This window comes from Fundulus heteroclitus, chromosome 5 (assembly GCF_011125445.2).
Source record: "Fundulus heteroclitus isolate FHET01 chromosome 5, MU-UCD_Fhet_4.1, whole genome shotgun sequence".
Taxonomy (NCBI): Eukaryota; Metazoa; Chordata; class Actinopteri; order Cyprinodontiformes; family Fundulidae; genus Fundulus; species Fundulus heteroclitus.
In genome coordinates, this window is record NC_046365.1 from 9,827,750 (window position 1) to 9,849,359 (window position 21,610).

General features: G+C 41.4%; 1 protein-coding gene across 1 annotated transcript in view; it reads right to left on the minus strand.

The window, feature by feature from the left end:
- The window catches only part of grin2bb (glutamate receptor, ionotropic, N-methyl D-aspartate 2B, genome duplicate b), a 155,029-nt gene that overhangs the window by 113,450 nt on the left and 19,969 nt on the right, over positions 1-21,610 (minus strand). The window contains 1 exon segment of the mRNA XM_036136844.1: positions 268-957. Coding sequence (XP_035992737.1) covers positions 268-957 — 690 coding nt within the window.

The following is a 21,610-nucleotide window of genomic DNA, read 5'->3' on the forward strand; positions in this document are numbered from 1 at the left end:
GAGTCGACCCATTGTCAGGAGGCCCAGTGTGACGTCGATTAGCAGGAGAAAAAAAATCGATCTGTTGAAAGGCTGCAAAGGAATGAGTGCTAACAGTGAAGGGCAGCCCTATCTTCTAAACCTAAAACGGACCATTTGGACTCTTGTACCTGTTCGCACTGCTGAAGCTGACACGCTACCACAGCAGGTTGAGAGCTATTATCTTTATAAATATGAGCAAAAAATGATAATCTTTGAAAATAAATCTCCAATAGTTTGGCTTCTTACCTTGGCAGCCATGACCATGGAGGACCCCCCTCTGATCCCCAGGATGGGAATGTGTGTCTGAGCAGAGATAAAGTCCAGGATCTGAGCAATGGCCTCCTGATCCGTGTCGTCACCGAACACTACTCCTTGTAACGAGTTCCTAGTCATCTGGGCACAGATCCGATTGATGATGCTCTTCGGGTCGGTCTCGTTCATGGTGACAACATCGACTTTAGGGGGATAAGGGATGTGTAGGAAGTCCTCTTTCTCAAGTCCTGCGCCCAAAGTTACTTCACTGGAGTTGCCCACCAGGATGACGGCAATACTGAGCGAGCTAATCAGTTTGGGGCTGATGGGGGGAAGTGCCGGCGATCCTGGAGAGTAATGAGGGGGGATGACAGCACCCCTCTGATTTCCGCCTCCTCTCTGGCCTCCCTGTCCACCTGGGGCACCTCCAGGCCCCGTTCCCGGACCTCCACCTCTCCGGGACTCGCAGACAGGCAAGAGGAGTATGGAGAGGAGGAGCAGAGACAAGGACAAAGAGAGGAAGGGCAGTGTGAGCCGGGACTGGGGGTGAGAGTGACGGTACAACTGATCCGAAGGAGGATGAGAGCGCTGAGCTGAGGAAGGAGAGACCAAACACTTGTCCTGAAGATGGGAGGGAGAAGGGTGGAGGCTGACAAGCATCGTGGAGGATTGTAAATGCCGTCCCTGGAAGGAGAGAAGAGAGAAAGAGTTAACATCTGGGGAACCTCTGCTTGTCGGTTTTCCACAGTCAATGCAGGGAAACAGACAGGAGTCCGAGCTTGAGCAACTTTTAAAGCTGCCTGGAATACGGAGAGGGTCTGAAGCGTGAAACATCACAAACTGAGCAGTTTTGCTTTTGTACCAGACCTACAATCAGTAAGACGGTGAAACACACACATTTGTAGGTAAACACTGTCAGAGACATAGTCCTGTCCATGCTTATGTGCATCGCAGCAGTTTTGGTAGGAAGCTGTAGCAACTGTATTGGATAGTAGTAAATATATCAAAATACAAAAAAAAAATGAATACAATATATTTACTTATTATTCACACCGTAGTTTGTCTTAGGTTAATAGTATGGACAGTACTGGTCAGGGGAAAACAGACGTAAAGTGATCAAACTACAGAGTGATGTTACTTTCTTTCACAGAGCATCCACCAGCAACTCTAAATCCATTGCGGGCTGGACGTGTGAGTCAGTTTTGATAGAGTCGGGGTAGTACTGGGTGCGTTTTGACAGATTGACAGGCTCACAGCGTCATGAACTCACTGCCGGGCTAAGTGACCATTAGACAACTCCAACAGAGCTGCGCTGAGTTTCTCACTCATTTTTCTCTCCCTCCTCCTTCTCTCCCAATTCCCTCACTACTTTCAGCGCTACTCTGCCTCAAGAAAAATGTTGACCTTTTCATTTTAGCCTGATACAAAAACAGGTTTTAAGTATTTGTAAGAAAAAAAAATTGTGAAAAAAAGACAAAAAAGTAGAGGAGCACATTCTCTCATGTTGTGATCGCCCGGTGTCTATCTTTGAGATTAAAAACACAATATAAGTCAACAAAGACTGAAACTGTCGCACAAATTTACTCCTGGTGTTGCAGGTCCTGTGGACGGCACAGAAAAGTAAAGTTTTTTACAAGAATGTCATTAAAAAAATCCAGAAGGCACTGTTCAGTCCATCATTCAGAAGGGGAAACAGTATGGCCCAAGTGCAAGACTACCAAGACATGGCTGTCCTCTAAATTCACTGATTTCCCATGTAGGGGAGAGGACAAATCTTAAAGGAGGTACCCTGGACAGATGAGTCCAAGACTGAGCTTCTATGGTGTACATGCACAATGCTAACCAAACTAACCCTGCACATCATCCTATGCTGTGGGGATGTGTTACCTCAAATGGGACAGAGATGACAGAAAAATGGATGGAGCTATGCGAGGCAATCTTGGAAGAAAAGCTGTGAATCTGAAAAAGACAAGATACTGAGCTGGAGGTGCACATTCTAGAGTCTAGACGAACAACCTCAAACACACCAGCAGAGCTACATGGATGGTTTGGATCACAGCATATTAATGTGTTAGAATGGTAAAGTCATAATCCATACTTAAATCTGATTGAGAAGTTGTAGCAGGAGTGGAAAACCTATGTTCATGTATGCTCTTCTTCCAATCTGAGTTTGAGCTATTTAAAACCAGAATTGGGCATAAACAGTCTTTACATGTGCCAAGCTGTCTGTGTGCCCCAAAACACATGTAAGTGCTCGATGGTTGTACAATGTATGGACTAAGGGAGAGTGAATACAAATACATACCACAGCTTTTATGTTTTACTTAACTTATGTTACTTAACCTTTATTTAATCAGGTAAGATGGTTTAGCGCCAATTCTCGGTTGCAACAATGACCTGGTGCCGAGGCAGCGCCAAAGCAAATTAAACAAACAGAACCTTATTACAAAAGAACATTTATAAAACATGGACACAATCTGACGCACAACATATACAATATAAAAAAAATAATGATCAAAATAAATGTAGAGAACATAAGATTAAAAATCTAGCGGTTTCAAGAAATTATTGAAGGCAATTGTTAGAAAATGTGTAACAATTAATCACTTTACACTCTTGTAGGGCTACACGTACAACATGAATATGTGATTATGATACTATTACTAAAAATTAACCTTTGATGAATTCACACGATATTTGTGCGTTCACAAACACACAAGAATACATCGTGTACCGCTCCGGCTTCAACCGTTTGTGTCCGAACCAAAAACAGTTCGGGCCAATCACGCTGCAGCATTGAGGTTTAAGGCGGGACATACCGGTGTGTCAAAAGCAAGAGCTGCTGAGCCCACAGCTGAACAAACATAAACACGGCAGCACAGGAGGACACAGGCGCAGCTGCTGCTATCGCATCTGTTTGGTAAGAATCCATAAATTCTTTTTTGAAAGAAGAACAGCAAGAAATGCCTTGTGACTATCTCACCTTGTTGTGATTTCTCATGACGCCTGCTGCTTATATTTTAGTTTTATATCATGATTGGCTAAAACCAACCTTTGGTAGGCGGGCACTAGGTGTCACCCAATCAGCTCCAAGAGTTGTGCTGAATGTCCCGCCTTTTGCCAAACGGATTCAAATGGAGCCGTCCCAGGTTAACTAAAAATTGCAGTGTCAATATAAGTTATGGGTATCTGACTTTTAGTTTAAGTTATCATTGCAAAGTCTGCACCGCTCTCAGTGAGCTTTAGCATCTCAGGCACTAAATCTCCATCAGCTGAGGGCATTAAGAGTGAGACTTTATCACATTTTAAATGTTGCATCCTTTCAAATATTACATCCAAGTATTCCTTTTTTATTATTTCAGTCCTGCACACACTGATGATTACGATGATGATTCAATACATCATGAAGCTCTACTACTTTGTGTCGGCCTGTCACATAAAATCCAGATAAAATACCCTGAAATTTGCGGTTTCAACGTGACAAAATGTGAAACCATTAAAGGGTATGAATGTTTTAGCCAGGCTCTTCTCCTATGCTCCCTCATTGGGTTTATACTAAGGCACTTTCAGTCAAGCTTAAATAAAATTTCCAATTTATTGTCCTCCACAATGATTGCTACACCCTCCAAACCTCTAAGATCAATATGCTGCTCCTTGAAGTCGACTGATAACCTATTATTTACTATTATGACACGTATTTACAGCTCCTCGCTGCGCGCAGACAAAGAGCAAGGGAGGAGGGGGGGGGGGGGGGACCATGGGGGAAGAACAGAGAGGAGAGATGAAAAGATATAAGCGCAGAGAGGTGACAAGCAGAGAAAAACACAATTAGTCATAGCCTGATGCAAAAGTTAACAGCGGAGTCACAGATTTGGGCATATTTCCTGCAGAGATATAGATGAGAAATCCTAATAAGTGTAAGTTCATGCTCAAATACTACATTAAGCGTGGAGCAAGAATTTGGGCAAAGGAGTAAATGAAAGCCAGAGGGAGAGGCTTGTCCCTCTTTTATTTCCAGAGCTAATCCACCCGTTTAAAGTTCAAGAAAGCCAAAAGCGAACAGGACAAGTGAGGGGGGGAAAAAAAGCAAGCAAAAAAGGGACAAGAGAAGACAGAAGAGGCCGAACAGTGTGGAGGAGACCTGATCTCCACATGAAAAAAAAAAACAAAAAAAACACTGTCTCTCAAAAAGGTCTAATTACCAGTGGTTTGTCAGGCGTAATTGCAGGTGCACATGCTAATTGTAAACGAGCCGAGTTCTCCATGAGGACGGCAACGAAGAAGAAAAGGCGCAAAGGAGGAGGAAGCGAGTGGGAGGAAGGCAGCAGAGAAAAGAGAAGAGGAGAGGAGAGCGAAGAATAAATAGAGACATACACAAAAGAGATGGAGGTGGATGAAGGAACGGCAATAAGGAACCCAGAAGAGGGAGGGAAGGGAGGGAGAGCGAAAAGGCAGGGGGTGTGGGGAATGAACGCGAGAAGGAAAGACGAAAAAAGACATGATTAGTATGAGAGGATTAAAAAAAAAGAGAAAAAGGGTGGGGAGGAGGTTAAGAGGAGGGGGAGTGGGGGGAAAAAGCGAGAATGGCCTAGGCCGATGATGTTGATGAATAAAAGAGGAGCTGATGAATCCACTCAGAGCCCTACGGCGGAGGGAAACTGTTAAAAAAAATCTTTTAAAAATCACGCAAGAAGTGTGACAGCAGACGAAGCAGCAGAGAAAGGCTCATCAGGATATAACGGCAGTGCTTGGTTTCCATAGTAACACTTCAAATATGCCTCCACATAGCGCCCTGATGGACAGGGGGACGCACGCAACTCAAGTTCTGCAGTTAACAACGCGCCTTCTCCCAAATCACAACAACACAACATCCGCGTCGTAACGGCGGGCCGCGCGCGCGTGAGCTGAGCTCGTGCACCCCCGCTGACGGAGACGATCTCTGCCTTTGGGTGTTCTTGGCGTTAAAAAATTCATCACCCCAACGCGGCTTCAGGCAAACAAACAGGAGCCGCACAACGCAAGGAGCAGCCATTCAAAAAGGCCTCTGTAGAACAACGCCGCTGCCATCACCAGCCCTCTCAGTTTAATCACATTTCAATACGCGGCGTCAAGAGTGGATTATTTACTCCCGGAAAGCCGAACCAAGGCTAGCGCGTGAACATATGTGCACTTGAGTGGCCGTCACCGCACTTACACGGCAATTACGGCAACATATGCGCCGCGCAGAGAACATGGGCGAGTGGTAATAAGTGGCTACGCAAAAAAACACTCCCCAAGTGTGCGTGTCTTGTACCCGGTAATTTACAGCAGGCAGGAGGAGCCGGGCCGCTCGGTAATGACACATAAGCGTGAGCGCAAACCTTGGCGGTTCTAATCAGCTGAGAGCTGTTATCCACGCATTCAGGCACCTGAGACGTCCAGATTGCCCCGCCAACTCTAGATGGCCATACAGCCAACGGCGCACATAAACATACTAACGGTTTAACAAGCATGCAGCACCACGTGTTGGTCTTAAACCTGCCAACGATGCTGATGGATTAGTCGTTTCCTTCTTAGTATGTCTGAAACAGCCCAGGTTGGGATTAACACACTCATCTGATTGCCTAAAGTGCACTAAAGTTTGTGTGTGTGTGTGTGTGTCCTGTCTGGCAACATAGCAGTAAGAATTGTTTCCTTAACGCCAAAAAGAGCCCAACAGATTTTACTTTCACGAGTGGAGCCTTACTGCTCTCGCCATGGTACTCCACTTTATTCATATATGCAAGGAGCTTCATTGGATTTTATGCTGGGCCTATTTCATGTTCAATGGACACTGAAATGGGAAGGTAAAAGAGGAAGAAAAAAGGCAAGAAACAGATGAGATGAAATGCTGAAAAGGTGAAAGAGAAAGAGGAAAGGAAAGGGAGAGAGCAATATAACATCCCCTGAGTCTGATTCTACACCTGCAAGGAGAGATATAAAAAGAACAGCAGAACCAACCGCTAAGGTATTACAGGTACAAACAACCAGCGCCTTGACAGTTTGATTTAATACGAAATGTATAAAGTGACAGCTAAACATAATAATAATAATAATAATGATAATAATAATAATAATAATAATAATAGGGGTTTTGTGTATAGAAGTGAATCTGTAAGTACCTGAATTTGTGAGAGTGCGCAAAAGTTTACATACATGTTGAACTTTATCACATTAAGTCACTAATGTTAAAAACCACAAACATAAATGGATTTTTATAGATTTTTACATGACAGATCCACACAAAATAGGCCATAGTTTTGAAGGACAAAGAAAACGATGAATGGCTTTCCAAATTCCTTTTTAAAAATCTGAAAAGTGTGGCTTGCATTTGTATTCAGCACCCCTGAGTCATTACTTTTCAGAGCCATCTTTCTCTGCAGTCACAGCCGCTCTCCCAGCTTTGCACACCCAACACTACATTTTGTCTTTGCCAGGTTGTGTGGGGAGGTTCAGTTAAGAATAATTTTCAAGTCTCTGCATGAATTCTCCAATTGGATTTGGATTAGTTCTAATAAAAGAATATGCTTTGTTCCAAAGTGCTCCGTCATAACTCTGGCTGTATGTTTAGGGTAAGTGTCCGGCTGAAAGGTGAACTTCTACCCAGTCTCAAGTCTTCTGCAGCTTCTAAGAGGGTTTCTTGTAATGCAGGAGAATTGTGAAACATTCACCTTTATCAACTCTGGTCCCTGTCTCTGTTTAGGACAAAACTCCCCACAGCGTAATTTTTATTTCAATATCGCTCATCATTTTCCTTTAAGTTCACAATTGTGCACTACTTCTACTGTTGGGACTGTCCATTCAAATCCCAATAAGACATATTGAAGTCAGTGTTTGTAATGTGACAAAATGTATAAAGGTAGAGCGCCTCTCTTCCACACTTCCTTCTCTTTGCTCCGTGTCGGCTAACTGTGAATAAAGACCTCTGGTGCCATTAAATCTTAAATGAATACTTTTACAAAGGACTGCATTTGTCATTTCATTGTTAATTTTAAGTGGTATTTATTAAAGTCAATCATTTACTATATTTATTTACAAATCACCTGACTTCTCAAGGCAATCGTTGTACAGGATGGGGTTTTGGGGAAACAAATTAAATAGAACTAAATGCACTTCTAGGATGTTATGTGAAGAAAGAAAACTTCAAAAACATGTTATTCTTTTGCCACTTCACTGTTAAGCACTACTTATTGTTGGTCATTCAGATACAATCCTAATAAAATACATGGAAGTGGGGACATGGGGGGGGGGGGGGGGGGGGGGTTCAATGTCTCCTCCCACATCCTTGTTTTAAAATACTAAGAGGACCGTGCCTTGACTCCCATTGACTACCATTTCTTTTCCATCCTTCCTATGCCCTAGCCCTGGCCCCAACTCAAACCTAATTGACATCTTAGTCCTAAACCTAACCCCTAGCCCAAAAAAAAGTGGGGGCCAAAAAAGGTCCTCTTTCTACGTCAAAGTCCTCACTTTACTAGTGAAATGCGAAAAACATAATATTCTCACCCAGCTGCAAGTACAAGCACACACACACATGCATGCATGCATACCAGGCATCATTATCAGGCTCTGCAGCATCCCTCAGGACCCGATGTGGTGGGTTGCACTGTATACTGTTTGAAAGGCATTACATTTAACATAATCCGACAGCCATGTCTGTTAAGAAGCCCGTTTCCATTCGGTGGGTGGTCAGTCACAGGTAAGAACGGCACTCGTGTCATCTCCGCTGAAGCGCGCTCTGAACAAGACATCGCTTATCAAATAATACAACACATTCTGTTTTAATGAACTGAATAGCTTCAGTGAATGCATCGCATGACCTGACCAACACTGTCCCCTGAAGAGGTGCAGCACAAGCTGACTGATGTCTTACATTCCAGGTTAGTATCCCAACTCCAAAATATCATCTATAATTCATTATTGTACTGGACTTTATTCATTTGAGGGGTTCGTAGAATCAGCAGCTCAGTAACTGCCTCGCGTGTTTCATCTTTTATTTTAGCTGGCAGACAACAGGCTTGGTTCACATTAACGTGTCAGCTTGGATCTGCAGAAGGCAGCGCTTGTAACCAAAGCGACACCTTCCAATCCGATCCAGTAGCAGCAGCGGTTCTAAGTCAGGTACGTTGTTGTCGTAGTGTTTCGGTACATTTTGTAAGAATCACGCTTTATGGATCAAAACCAACATACTTTGTACTGCAAAGCCCCAAAACATCTGTTCTGTATTAGTTAAGAGCCCAAGAGTGTCCAGCGGTACAGCCTGCAATTTAAATTGACATTAATTTGAGGTCTGAGGCCAACCATGTCACACCAGTTCATATGACACCGATCGCCGTCTGATCAAATCCACACACACAGTGATAATTACAGGTGTTTTAAGGATGGTTTTAGCAATCTGAACACGATCCATGCCGAGACACACCAATCTGTCGTTGCTCGCCTCAAGCAACGGAGTTATGCACAAAATGTATCTCTGTTAAAAAGAGAGACTCTATTGCACAAGATCTTTGAGTATCTGAGTAGTTATGCATGAATAAACTGCTATTTGGGGTAAAATCATATATTTTTAACCATACAAGCTTGTATAATGCAATTGTTGGTATTCTCTTCCCAGAAATAAAAGACAATCTCAATTATTGATTACATTTGATCAGTCGATTACAGGATGCAGAGTGGGTGAGATTTCTCCGTGCTGTCACACCATTAAAAATCCACAAAAAACATATTCATATTCAAATTCAACAATATAAGCCAAGTACTCGTCCTGATAGTGTTTACTTAGTCCTTTTTGGGCCTGCAAAGAACTTTGCACCGGGTACAATCAGCAGATATAAACATTGTCGTGCGATCTGCTGACAGTATTGCGTAACTGTCAGAAAGCAAGATGGGAACAATTGACGCAGCTACAGTAAGAGCCAACAGATCGTCCTGCAATGTCTCGCTGCTTATTCCTACAAAAAAAGTTCCGACATGCTTGATCGCGCAGTTGCTCAATTATTATCAAATTACGTTTTTAAACTCATAAAATATTGCGGGAAAAAAAGCATTTTTCTTAACAAGACAAAAATAAATTCAGGTAGAGTTCCTTTAATTTGATTCCTTGAATTTTAAAGTCTCTAATACTCAGACCTTCCTTTTTTTCTTTTGAAGATTCACCTCAGTGGTTTAAACTCTGACTTCTGCTTAGATTTCAGCTTCTTTGGGAGGTTTCCCTAATAAGCTCAATATTTTTTTCAGATTTTTACTATAAAGTTTTCAATTCTGCAAAGATGTCTCCATCACTTTCTTTCAATCTTTGTAGCCAATTGATGCGTGTCACAAAGGATCTATGTATTTAAGGCTATTTATTTAGTTATCTGCTTCGATGATTAGGACAGCAAATAGACAATCCAATTACTCAAGTTGATAAACATAGGGTAGCAGCGTGTCAGGTTTATCTGCAGCCTATCTGCAGGGACACCAATATATAACAGCACACGGGACCAAGGCTGTAGCCTGCCTACACTCACTGGAATATTAATGTGGAACATGGGTTAAGCATAGAGAGAAAGTGGGATAAGCACTTTGTGTCTGTGGTTTCCAGCTAATAAGTCCTCCAGCTACAATCCAGTTCAGATTTGTCACAGTTTAAAAGGAGCTCTTGTCACACGGCAGAGGCAGCAACACTGAGTCCAGGGCTGGTCAGTTTTTGTAACTCATGATCGGCTTTGCTGCAGCACTGCCACATTTTATATAAATGTAATAAGCATTTTATATAAATGTAATAAGCATAGAAATCGAGAGAAATCGGCTCACCGCCATCTTCATTGGCCCCGCCTGATGGCTGCTGGGTAGGGAAAGTCTAGTGATTTTAATTTAAGTAAAAGCACTATACTAAGCCCTGGCATGTCTCACAACACTCTTTAGTGTGAACGTTGTAACTGTCAGAAGACTCGGTTTCAGTCATTTTTCAGAAGGCAGAGGAAACGGATAAATTTAGGAAGATACTTAAATGTTCTATGACACGTCGTCGAGACATGATTAGTTTATTCAGAAAGGAGAGAACATGTACTAATGATTACCCAGGCCAGCTCATGGCTTGTACAAATGCTAAAGACGAAAGCCAAAGCCTTAAAAAACCCGACATCAGAGCTAAGTCACAAAACTCTGATTGGTACATCTCCAATAACAAATCCTGTCAGCCTACTGCTAAAGAATCTACGTATTAGTTGCAAAGTACTGCCATGGTAGAAAGATATGTTAATCATCTAAATGTTGGTGCTATGGTAGGATGTTTTTGTCTCTCGGTCCACTTTCGCTCTCAAATGTCAAACTCAGTCAAAGCTATATAATCTGCGCCCTAAATAACTGCAATGTTTCTGAATGAAAGCTGTTAATATTAAACTGTTAATCAGTGCTGCGAGTCACCGTTGTGCTCAGACAGGTAATCAGACATCCTGCAGCGATAATATCTCCCCTGCAGGAGTGGTGGATGCCAGCATAAGTTTTATTTACACTTTGTCTAATTATTCAAGTCATGCTCACAAAGTCAAATATCAGTTTTAGGAGAATTTGAGCTGCTAAATACACTGCCTCTCTCTTAGTCACGATTATATGACATTATGCAAACTGTGAGCTTTTGCACACTTTGGCAGCTACCAACTGATTTTAATTAAAAATACCTTTTTCACTGCCGACGACTCCTTTGACTTGAACACAGTATTAGTCCATTGTTCAACTCTTTCTCACCTCCATACCCGAGTGTTGGCAACCCCTGCTCTTCATATGTTTCTCAGAAAGTCAAACACTCATAAAACATGCAAATGTACCGAATCATTTCTCCAGTATTACAGTATGCCAAGTTCCAAAAGGCACAATAATGTCCCCTCACAATCTGCATTTTTGTTGCTTTTTTGTTTATTTGGGGGAAGCTTTTTTTTCCCAGCAAAAAATCAGGATGCTTTTTGTGCTCTAATTAATATTTAAGGACATAGGATGCATATTTTAGACTGCATACTATTTTTAACCATAATAAGAAACATGTTTCTAACTGCAGAAGCCTGAGCACACTTGCTGATTTAGGATCAGTGGCAGGTGGAAATACAGAAGACCTGAACGGTAGCCAAAAAGAGCTAACCATAGATGGGAAATCAACCTGTCATCATAAGGATACGCATAATGTTATGTAGGGTTTCCTCCAATACAGCCTTTTTATGGATTAAACAGCTCGTTTGCTGTCTCTCAGAATAGGTCACAGTAAGAAAAGAAAAATCGCCACTTTACTGGAGTGTCTCGTGGATATTTCATTAAGTGCAGTTTAGTGTGGTCAAGACCCCCTCTCTACTATTTGCGCATATAATGATGTCAAAGAGAGACTTCCTTAAGATAATGCTATATTGTCTCTTCGTGGCTGGCAGGCCAAGAAACTGACTGAGCGTGCTCAAGCATACAGATGGCTGAAGCACTGCAATGCATACATATATGCACAAGTAAAAGCTCCACAGCCAAAAGTCCAGCACAGAAGAAAAGCCTCGGATAAAGAAAAAGCCAACTGTCCCCCCAGGGTCTTCATTACTTCACAGAAGTCCTATATTCCAGTAAAGTTTAATCTCATTTCCTGAACTTAATTCAGCAACAATATAACATGTTCCTCTCTACAGATATTCTGGAGCCGACTGAGCTTTAACGGTACTGAAGTACCATCGGCCCTACATGTAATGTTTGATCCCACCTAACCAAAGTATGTTTGACAGCAAAACAGAAGCTGATGCCAGAGAACATGCAGAGTCTGAAGTGGAAACAAAAATGTCAAAGAAACGTCATCGGGTCATGCCAGGACGAGATCTGGTGAGCGTGTAACTACACTCAAACTGTGGTGCTAGTACCACTACGGCAGCCTGAAGAGGTACCATGTATGAGTTAACCTTCAAGCTTAGCTGATTTGTTATGGCAAACTAATGATCAGAGGTAGCGGAAAAGATGGGCCAAACAAACACCTTACAGTAGGAAAAAATAATAATAAAACCATAACAAAGGTTATGGTTTTATGATTAACAGGTTTTGCTACCAACATCACTGTCTTCACAGTGGATGCTGTTATGAAGTAAAGATTTAAAGTTATCCAGATTTAATTTAGTGAGGTGTTCAAAACAGTGCAACAGAAGCTATTTTAGAAGAACCTATATTTTCTACAGGTTTATTCAGGCTGTGAATTAGCAAGGGAGAGCAAGTCTTCAGTAGGAACCAGAAAGACTGAACAAATGACCGTAAAGTTGTTCTGTTTTAGTAACATTACTAACGATCAGAGACTGGTGTTCAAAGTTAGTAATGTTAACTGTTCTAATTGCTAATATAAGATTTTGAACCTAGTATAAAATGTGACTCCTGTAATCCTTTCCTGCTTTCTTTAAAACCGACAGTAAAAACCCAGTTTTACAGTGCAGTCACGCAGCAGAATCACATCACCACGGCTCCTAATAAATTTACCAAATGGCCATTTAGGACACCTGGGCTAGAACCCAATATTTTATTTTAAACATTGTTGTTTTATGTCTTTCCATTTTATAGTTATTGAGGGAAAATCTTGGTATTGGAAGACCAAAACTATAAATTAGGAAATTAGAAAGAAAGCAAGTGTGGTTAGTAAAAGATAAAAATAGATGTATGTAAGATTTAGCTTTTTAAGATTTCAATTCGTCTCAATCTTTGCTGGAAGGCTTCACATCAGTGACCATTTTATCCTGTATATTTGTGGTCGCCTGCCAGGCAAGATCACTTCAAGGACCACAAATGACCCAAGGTCCAAACTTTGACTACACCTTAAGTGAAACATGGGCCAGTCACCTTTATGATCCCAAGAGCCATTTTTGTCTTTGCAAAAAAAAAAATCTATCTACCGTACTATGTGACAAGAAAGTTTTCCCCATTTCTTTAGAGTAAATAGAGGAAAAATAGGTAGCTATGTTCAAATATATATATATATATATATATATATATATATATATATATATATATATATATATATATATATATAGATAGATAGATAGATAGATAGATAGATAGATAGATAGATAGATAGATAGATAGATAGATAGATAGATAGATAGATAGATAGATAGATAGATATATTCCGAATGTAATAAAGATAGGGGGGGAAAAAGGGGCTGAAAAATCACCTGTACCCTTAATGTCTATTGTCAAACATAAGATGCACATATTGCATAAAAGCAGATAGAAATAGCTGCTATTACTAGCCGTTCTTACTGGATACATATTAAAAATAATTGCTTTCTTAGATACCAGTTGTGGTCAGCGGTATTAACATCGTGGAGAAGCGCCAGAGCTGCATTCCTGGAAAACAGCCTGCAGATTTTAGCTTCCACCTTTTGACAAAAAAGTAGTGGAGAATAAGTGGATTATCCTACAGTGAGCAACTGTGCCTGTTATGAGTCAAAGAAATGACACTCATTAAGTGTGGAAGACTCAAAGACACTTTATGAAGGCTTTGAGTGATTTCCTGGCTCTAGATCTTTATATATTAGATTTCAGGTATCTGCTTGAATGATCCAGCCCTTTAAAGGGGGACAGCGTCAGACAACAGTCAGAAATAAATCATGTTTTATGCCTGAATGGGGAATGGCTAAAAAAGGTACAAACATAATCGAATGTAAGTCATGAAAAAGATACGGTACTTCTTAAGTGATGCAGGAGAGGATCGCTATAGTGAGTGGGAAGCAGCAGGAGTAACAATCCCCTACGGTGTGTGCCTCTAAAGTAGTCCCACACAGGGTACCGTTGGTTCCAATCCAGGTTTTTTTCTGCTTTTTTCCTTTTATTTTAGCTTAAATGGTACTGTGCTGTTAGTCCCTTTAATATAGTGTATTACCTTGAGCACAGTCTATAAAGAACCCGTCCCAGCATGTTTTCAGTCACTGCTGAACACGTACTTTCCTCCTGGGTTTCTTTCAAACCTCTTTCAGAAAATCTGAAACATGAAAGTGAAGTTTTCTATCAGCACAGTCCAGGTAATTTTGCTCTTTACTACTTCTCCAGCAACACAAGAAATTCCTCACCTTCTACAGCTCTCCAGAGGTTTCTGTAAGAAGTTTATTACGCCTCAGATTCACACGCGCACAGAGAACTACTGATCGGTTCAGTTTTATCATTTTCAAGATTTATACCCAAGGCTATTGGTTGGTAGCCTCGTGAGACCATCCTGATCTCGCGAGCTTTCAATGTTTCACTCGCAGATCAGTCTGGATACTCTCCGTTGAAGAAAATTTGGAGCCGTTCACCAAACGAACGTCCAATCAGCGTTGGCTTTGAGGCGGCTTGAGGTGTGACGCAACGGGAAGCGCGTCAGTTCAGTCTTAACAGCATGGCGGCTTCAGCCGATGAAACTAGCGTTAGCGTGGCTATCGAGCAAGTTTTATCGGAATTACAGAGTATTTCTTTGCTGAGCTAACGAGCCTTTACCTGCAGCAGCAAGAGTAGCTTGGCTTGTGGTTGTGTTTTCGTCGTCGCTCTGTTACGAGCGACGACGAATCTGATTGGTTTATTTGGCCCGTCTATCACCAACATAGGCCAATCAGCTAACCAGTATTTTCGCCCCTTCCCAAAATTACTTCAACGGAAGGTTTCCAGATGGATATGCGGAGCAAATCTATCTGGCGGAGTCAGGTTAATTGGTTGGCCCAAAGCCTTCTGATTCTTTCTGCAGCGATTCCTGGAAGGCTGAAACATTGCTAAAACTGTCATGAAAACAATACAACTTCCCATAAACAACGTGATTAGCTCTAAATGTGAACTCAATGTAAAAAAAAAAAAGACCTCAGAAGCATTTTTGTGACGGCTCTGGTACAATCACCAGTGCGTAAACTTGTGTTTTAATTAATGAAAGAATTTTTAGAAGCTTGAAAGAAAGCATGGACCGAGGGAGGCTGCATGGGTATATGTAAGAAAATACGGCTTAAAGCGAAAGAAGCACTTTGAGTTGGACCAAGTCTTTTCACAAATGAAGATTTTCAACCTAAAATCCACTGCCAAAAAATAGCGTGTGTCATCATTCAGGTCACATCATCTCTCAGCGTGGACCGTGAACATGGAAACAGCGGTTTGTGTGCAGTGGGTAGAGCAGGTGCCCCATGTACAGAGGTCAGTCCTCAGGTATCCAGGGTTTGATTCCTGGCCTGTACCGTTAACTGCATGTCTTCTTCTTTCTCTGCCTCCTTTCCTGTCTGCAGAACTGTCAAATAAAGGTTACTAGTGCCACAGAAAAACTTTACAATACAGTAAAACAGTACTGTTGTTTCAAGAACTGTCTCAGTCTTTGAGTCCCTGCCTGTTGGCAGCGGTAAGAGGGCCCGGTGGTGCCGATGTAAGAAAGCCTTGCCTGACTGACTGACTGTCAGTCTGCCCCCGGGCAGATGTGGCTGCTAACACAGCTCACCACCGTCAGGGTGTGAATGACTGACTGTAGTGTAAAGCGCTTTGGTGTCGTCGGACTTGATAAAGTGCTATACAAGTACAGGCCGTTTACCATTTCTACACCACAGAGTTGAAGCATTTTGTATAGTTTGGAGATGTGAGAGTGAAGATTTACCCAACCCAGTAAAACGAGCACAACAATAATCTGAAAGTGATGATGCAAATGCATGGATACATTTTTTTAATTCAGCTGAGGAGGAGACCAGAGGTCGCAGTTTTCTTTAAATGAAAGAAACCGGAGTGACAGTGATTTCACATGTGAGCCAAGGCCCAGAGAAGAATTGATAATTACACCAAGTTATTGGATGCTGGACTTTGGAGTTGGACGAAATTAAACAAGAGTCTGACTGATTTTAGAATGAAGCGCAGGAGGCTCTATAAATCTTATTCTGTATTTTTTTTGTTTTTTGTTCACACTTAAAACATGCTCATATTGTGGAGTCAATTTTTTATTATTTTAAAATGCCTTAAAATGACAGCTGAATAAAAATTTGGATCATTATTTAAAAACTGGAAGAAATTTGATTGATTAGTACTATTGAATAGACTTGCATGCATCAATTTCTGCAACCTTAAAATCCAGGTGTGTACATGAGTATTGGATTTTTTACATGAATCTCAAGGGCAGGATAAGTAGGCAAATCTATTTTTTGTATATTTGTGCAACATGATCCTCCGCCCCCTCCAGTAATTACTTACTTGGTTGACTCATTTTCCTCACATATGGAATGCAAGAGCTGACGAACAGAAACTGGGGTCCATGTTTTTCCCCTTGCTCTCTCTCTTTCTCCACCTTCAAATTTACCCCACCAAGAAGTTTGCTCATCACTGCCTCCCCTGATGGGCCCGCTCCTCTTGCTTTGTTAAAAATCCCTGACAACTGCACATCTTGGTGTTGTTCCAGCATGTTGGGTGATTTCCTCCTCATCATTTCTGCAGCTGTTTCCTCTGCAAGCCGACTCCCAGTCTCAAGTCATGGCTAATTAATTGACAAGTTGGCCCCTCAGAGGGATCAGATGGAGACATATTCGCTGACACCTAGAATGGGTGTAGCGAGCGAGTGCCTCGGAGATGTCAAACAGAAACCACCTGCAGTTTGCATTGCTAAAGATCTGTGAAGGGAGTGCATGGCATCATGATACAGAGAGCAATGGAGAAAATGTTATTGAGCTGAATACCGTATTTTTCTGACTACAATGCGCACTTAAAATCCTTAAATCTTCTCAAAAATGGTGCACCTTATAATCAGGTGTGCCTTATATATGATTAAAGTTGTGCTTACTGACCAATTTTATGTGGCACAATGTGCTCAAAAATCAGTTAAAATGTGTAAGTATGACTTTGGTTAGCAACGCAGCCGCTTCACTCAATGGATATTCGGAGCATTACGATACACTGTGTCACTACCCGATCGGACCCCTGAGCTGTCTACAAAACTGCCTGACTGTAATGTCGAAACTAGAAGTGCATTCATGTAAAGGCCCCCACATACTCGGGCGTACTTCACTCCGCAGAGGTCTGTGTGTACTCGAGGCAGACTCTGCGCATACAGGTACGTGCAGAACTCAATTTTTACGAGCACGTATGCGGTGCCACACCATAAACTTGGTCCCACAGGTAGAAAGTGTGGGAATTGTAGGAATTTGCCACAAGAAATGTTGGCAACAGTACGCTCGACTATGAAGGGTAAAACGTCCGCAGAGAGTCCACGCAGCTCACAGTGTGCGCACAGTACTCCCAAGTGGGAGCATTTAGGCAGCCTGCGCCCGGAATACACACTAGCAATAATTTTAAACATTTATTTTGGCCTTATGTTAAAAACAGGGCAGTGTTGTCCAACTACTCTGTCGTCCCGACGGATAGTTCTCCCTCTCAGGAGAGAGCTGTGTACGCAAAGTGGTGCAGTGATATTACACACTTGGGAAGAATATTTAGTGCGCCTTATAATCCGGTGCACCTTATGTGTGGACAAAGACACACCTGGACGTGGTAATTTACTGTGCGCCTTATAATCCAGTGCGCCTTATGGTCCAAAGAATATGGTAAATTATTTTTGTAGGAATTCTAAATAAAATCCTAGTATTTTCCTGGTCTGGATGGTGTATCAACCCTCCAGATCACTAAGGTCTTCTGGCTCCAGTCTGCTCTCCATACTTAGAACCAGAACTAAACAAGGAGAAGCAGCATTTAGTTCCTATGCTCCACTTATCTGGAACAAACTTCCAGAAAACTGTAAAAGTGCTGAAAGCCTGAGTTCCTTTAAATCAAGATTAAAAACACATGTGTTTAGGATTGCCTTTGATTGTTCTAGTTAAACTTTTTTACTGAACAATATTAGTTCAAATTTGTAGTCCAACTGTTTTTAATGTTTGCTTTTAGTTTCTGTTTTTCCATGTTCTATTTTGTTTCTACATTTTATTCCTACTTGCTTTTATTCTGTTTTTTCCCCTGTATTTTAATCATGTAAAGCACTTTGCATTGTCTCTTTACTGAAATGTGCTATACAAATAAATTTGCCTTGCCTTGCCTTTTATTGGCTGCACGTGTAACTTCCCATAAATAAGTAAGCTACATGGCAGACATTGACTGAAATTGTTCTAAATAAACTGGATCTGCTGAGCTACATCAAAGTAACCTGTTAAACTCATCCTTTCATCCCCTTCTTCCTTCATTTTTTTCCTCTGTTTCTGCAACTGATCAACACACCATCCACTCAGAGTAAAGTCAACGACGCCTCTGTTCCTTGTGCTCCTTTTCAAAGACAGTATTATCAAATGTAACTTTTTCAGCTATCAAACCCTCCATCAGTCCCTCTCATCTCCACACCTTGCCCCTTTTCACAGCTCCCAGTTCTTGCCTTTATTCTTATCAGTCTCTTCCATCTGTGGCAAAATTATACATAAGACACCCCTCTCAGTCGCTCTCCTGGCTGTCAGCGGTAGAGCTACAAACGGCCTCCCTTTGGCATAAAATAAAAAGTGTCAGTTTCAGATAAAAACCGAGCATGTGTTATTCTGCTCGTAGTATTACGGACTACGTGCGGGATAAAAGGTCCATCTGTGGCTGAATTTCTGATTCGGGAGCCTCAATGAAAAATAAAATTACCAATGCAGCGATATCAGCCGCCTGCATTGAAACCGATGCAAGCGGAGCCTGAGCAGACATAGAAGCCTTGAACTGGTTCAGCGACAGAAGGAGAAGCCCGGCGTTGTAGGTTGAGGTGGCATCACAGCCCTTTTCTCTATTCTTAGCTGCTCCTCCTGCTCTCACAGTCACACATCAGAAGGTACCGTGTGTGTGGGGTGGGGAGGGGGGGGGGGTGGATATGTTTATTCACTTAGCAACGTATCAAATATCCTCTCTCCGCAATCCTGTTTTTCCCACTGTGGATGTGGTAATATAAAAATTGGCCATTGTATTTCTTTAACACTGGTTTTCTTTAAGGGGGCTAAAACACAACCAGAGAAAAGCATCCGTCCGTATTGTGTATTCCGAATGTAATGCTAAAAGCTTATGAGACATAAACCAAAGAGTACAAATAAGAAATCCAAGTAAGATAGAGAGAATGATCTTAATCCAACGCAGACGAGCACAAAAACCACAAAGTAGCTTACATTTTACATAAATAGCACGAGTAGAGGAGTCAAACTATCAAACTTTGGGGGGGGTGGATATGTTTATTCACTTAGCAACGTATCAAATATCCTCTCTCCGCAATCCTGTTTTTCCCACTGTGGATGTGGTAATATAAAAATTGGCCATTGTATTTCTTTAACACTGGTTTTCTTTAAGGGGGCTAAAACACAACCAGAGAAAAGCATCCGTCCGTATTGTGTATTCCGAATGTAATGCTAAAAGCTTATGAGACATAAACCAAAGAGTACAAATAAGAAATCCAAGTAAGATAGAGAGAATGATCTTAATCCAACGCAGACGAGCACAAAAACCACAAAGTAGCTTACATTTTACATAAATAGCACGAGTAGAGGAGTCAAACTATCAAACTTTGTGAAAAGTTACAGAAGGATTGTTTGTTCCAACTTACATAACTATTACGGAAATTGTAATATCCCTCTTCACTTCAAGCAAGTTCACTACTGCTTTATGTGCTAGAAAACATGATAACGGTGGTTTCCCACTTCTATCTCCCTCCATCCTGACTTTGTGTCCAATAAGCTTCGTGTGAAAGCTCAAGAAGCTCTGTGACTGAGAGAAGCTCTGTATACAGTGTCAGAAGAAAAGGAAGTGACAACTGGTTTAGGACAACCGTTAGCTACGCATGTGCATTTCCACAGGTGGAATGGGTACTTCAGCATGATTGATACGAATCCCAGTAGCATCCTTTAAAATATCCAGAGTTGCATACCTGGGCCACAGTTTCAGCTATATTAATCAAAAAGTAGGTCAGGCTGCTGTCAGTTGGAGCTGCTCCAAGCACTAGTCATGCCTTGACAAATGTATCAGCAGACAGAGCATGAGTTTTTCCTACAATCAATTCATTGCTGCAACTGCTGCGTAAATTTTATAATGTACATATGTATGTGGTATATTGTGTCTTTAAGTTGCGACATTCATATACCAAAGTTTTCCGGTAAGTCCAAATAGATTTATCAGTAGCTGTGTTCCTATTGTAAATGTGCACAAAACTTTGTTGATATTCTGCTAATGCAAAATTTCGCAATCACTGTGTTTCCATTAAACATCAAATGCATTTAAAATCAAACGTGAATAAGCTCGTTCACATGTTAACTCATTGAAAAAACAGCGCCAATGGATGTAAACACTTAAATGAGACATTCAAATCTCAGCCATGGTACTGGTGCTCATCATCAGACATCAATCAGAGGAGACGTCGGAGTCTTATGGTGCGTTCACACTGAACGCGATTCCTGCCAAATTGAATTCACCACATCTCTACGTCATAAAATAGGAGGAGCTTTAATTGTCTGTTCAACTCAAAAGGGCGGAGTGGGATTTTGCTAAGCCCTCTATGTTGGTGGCTCCAAGTCGTCAATCAACTGTCCTCGGTTTATTCAAAATGTTGCTGCCCGCTTTATAAACAACATTCCCCGACGACAGCACATCACCCCTGTTCTTTCTTCTAACTACTGGCTTCCAGTTTCTTTTAGGATTGATTTTAAAATTTAGCAATTTGGTTGCAACTTGAATGGTGCAGAGCTGTTTCTATCTAACTCTGCCCCTCCAGCAGCCCTACACCAATTAACAGAGAGAAAAAAGAACAATAGGTTAAACTTTAAAAAAAAAAGTGAACAAATGAACAGTCTCATGACAACCCAACCCTAACAACACTACAGTGCGTTTCAGGAGCGCCCTTTTGTCACTGCACTATGTTATAGTACTGTAACATTATTTTGAAGAGAATCATACCAGCTACTAATTGAAATGGAAACAGCTTTATAGGTTTCTGTTATTGTCTGTGTGACCAGAACTAAGTAAAACTACCATGTTTGGGCTGAAATGACATGCATTTTCCTTTACTTTGGGTTTATTTTGAACAAGAACATATAGGTCTACAAAAACTGTTACATATTTTCTTATGCTTCTTTTCAGTTTTAGATAAAAGATTAAAGCATCTTCAACACCTGACGTCTTTCTTTGAATTACACATTTACACAGTTATGATTCAATGCAGTAAAATAAAACCATTTTAAAAGGCAGTACTTTTGCAATACTTTTTTTTTTTACCTAATGATTTAATTTATGAATGTTCGGCCACTGAGTTGTTTGCCGTCAGTAACTGTGGCCCCCTAAGCAAATAGCCCCCAGCTATGGGCGAATAGCCCTGAGCTATGCATTCAACACTTCCTGACTTTTTCACCAGTATTAACATCCA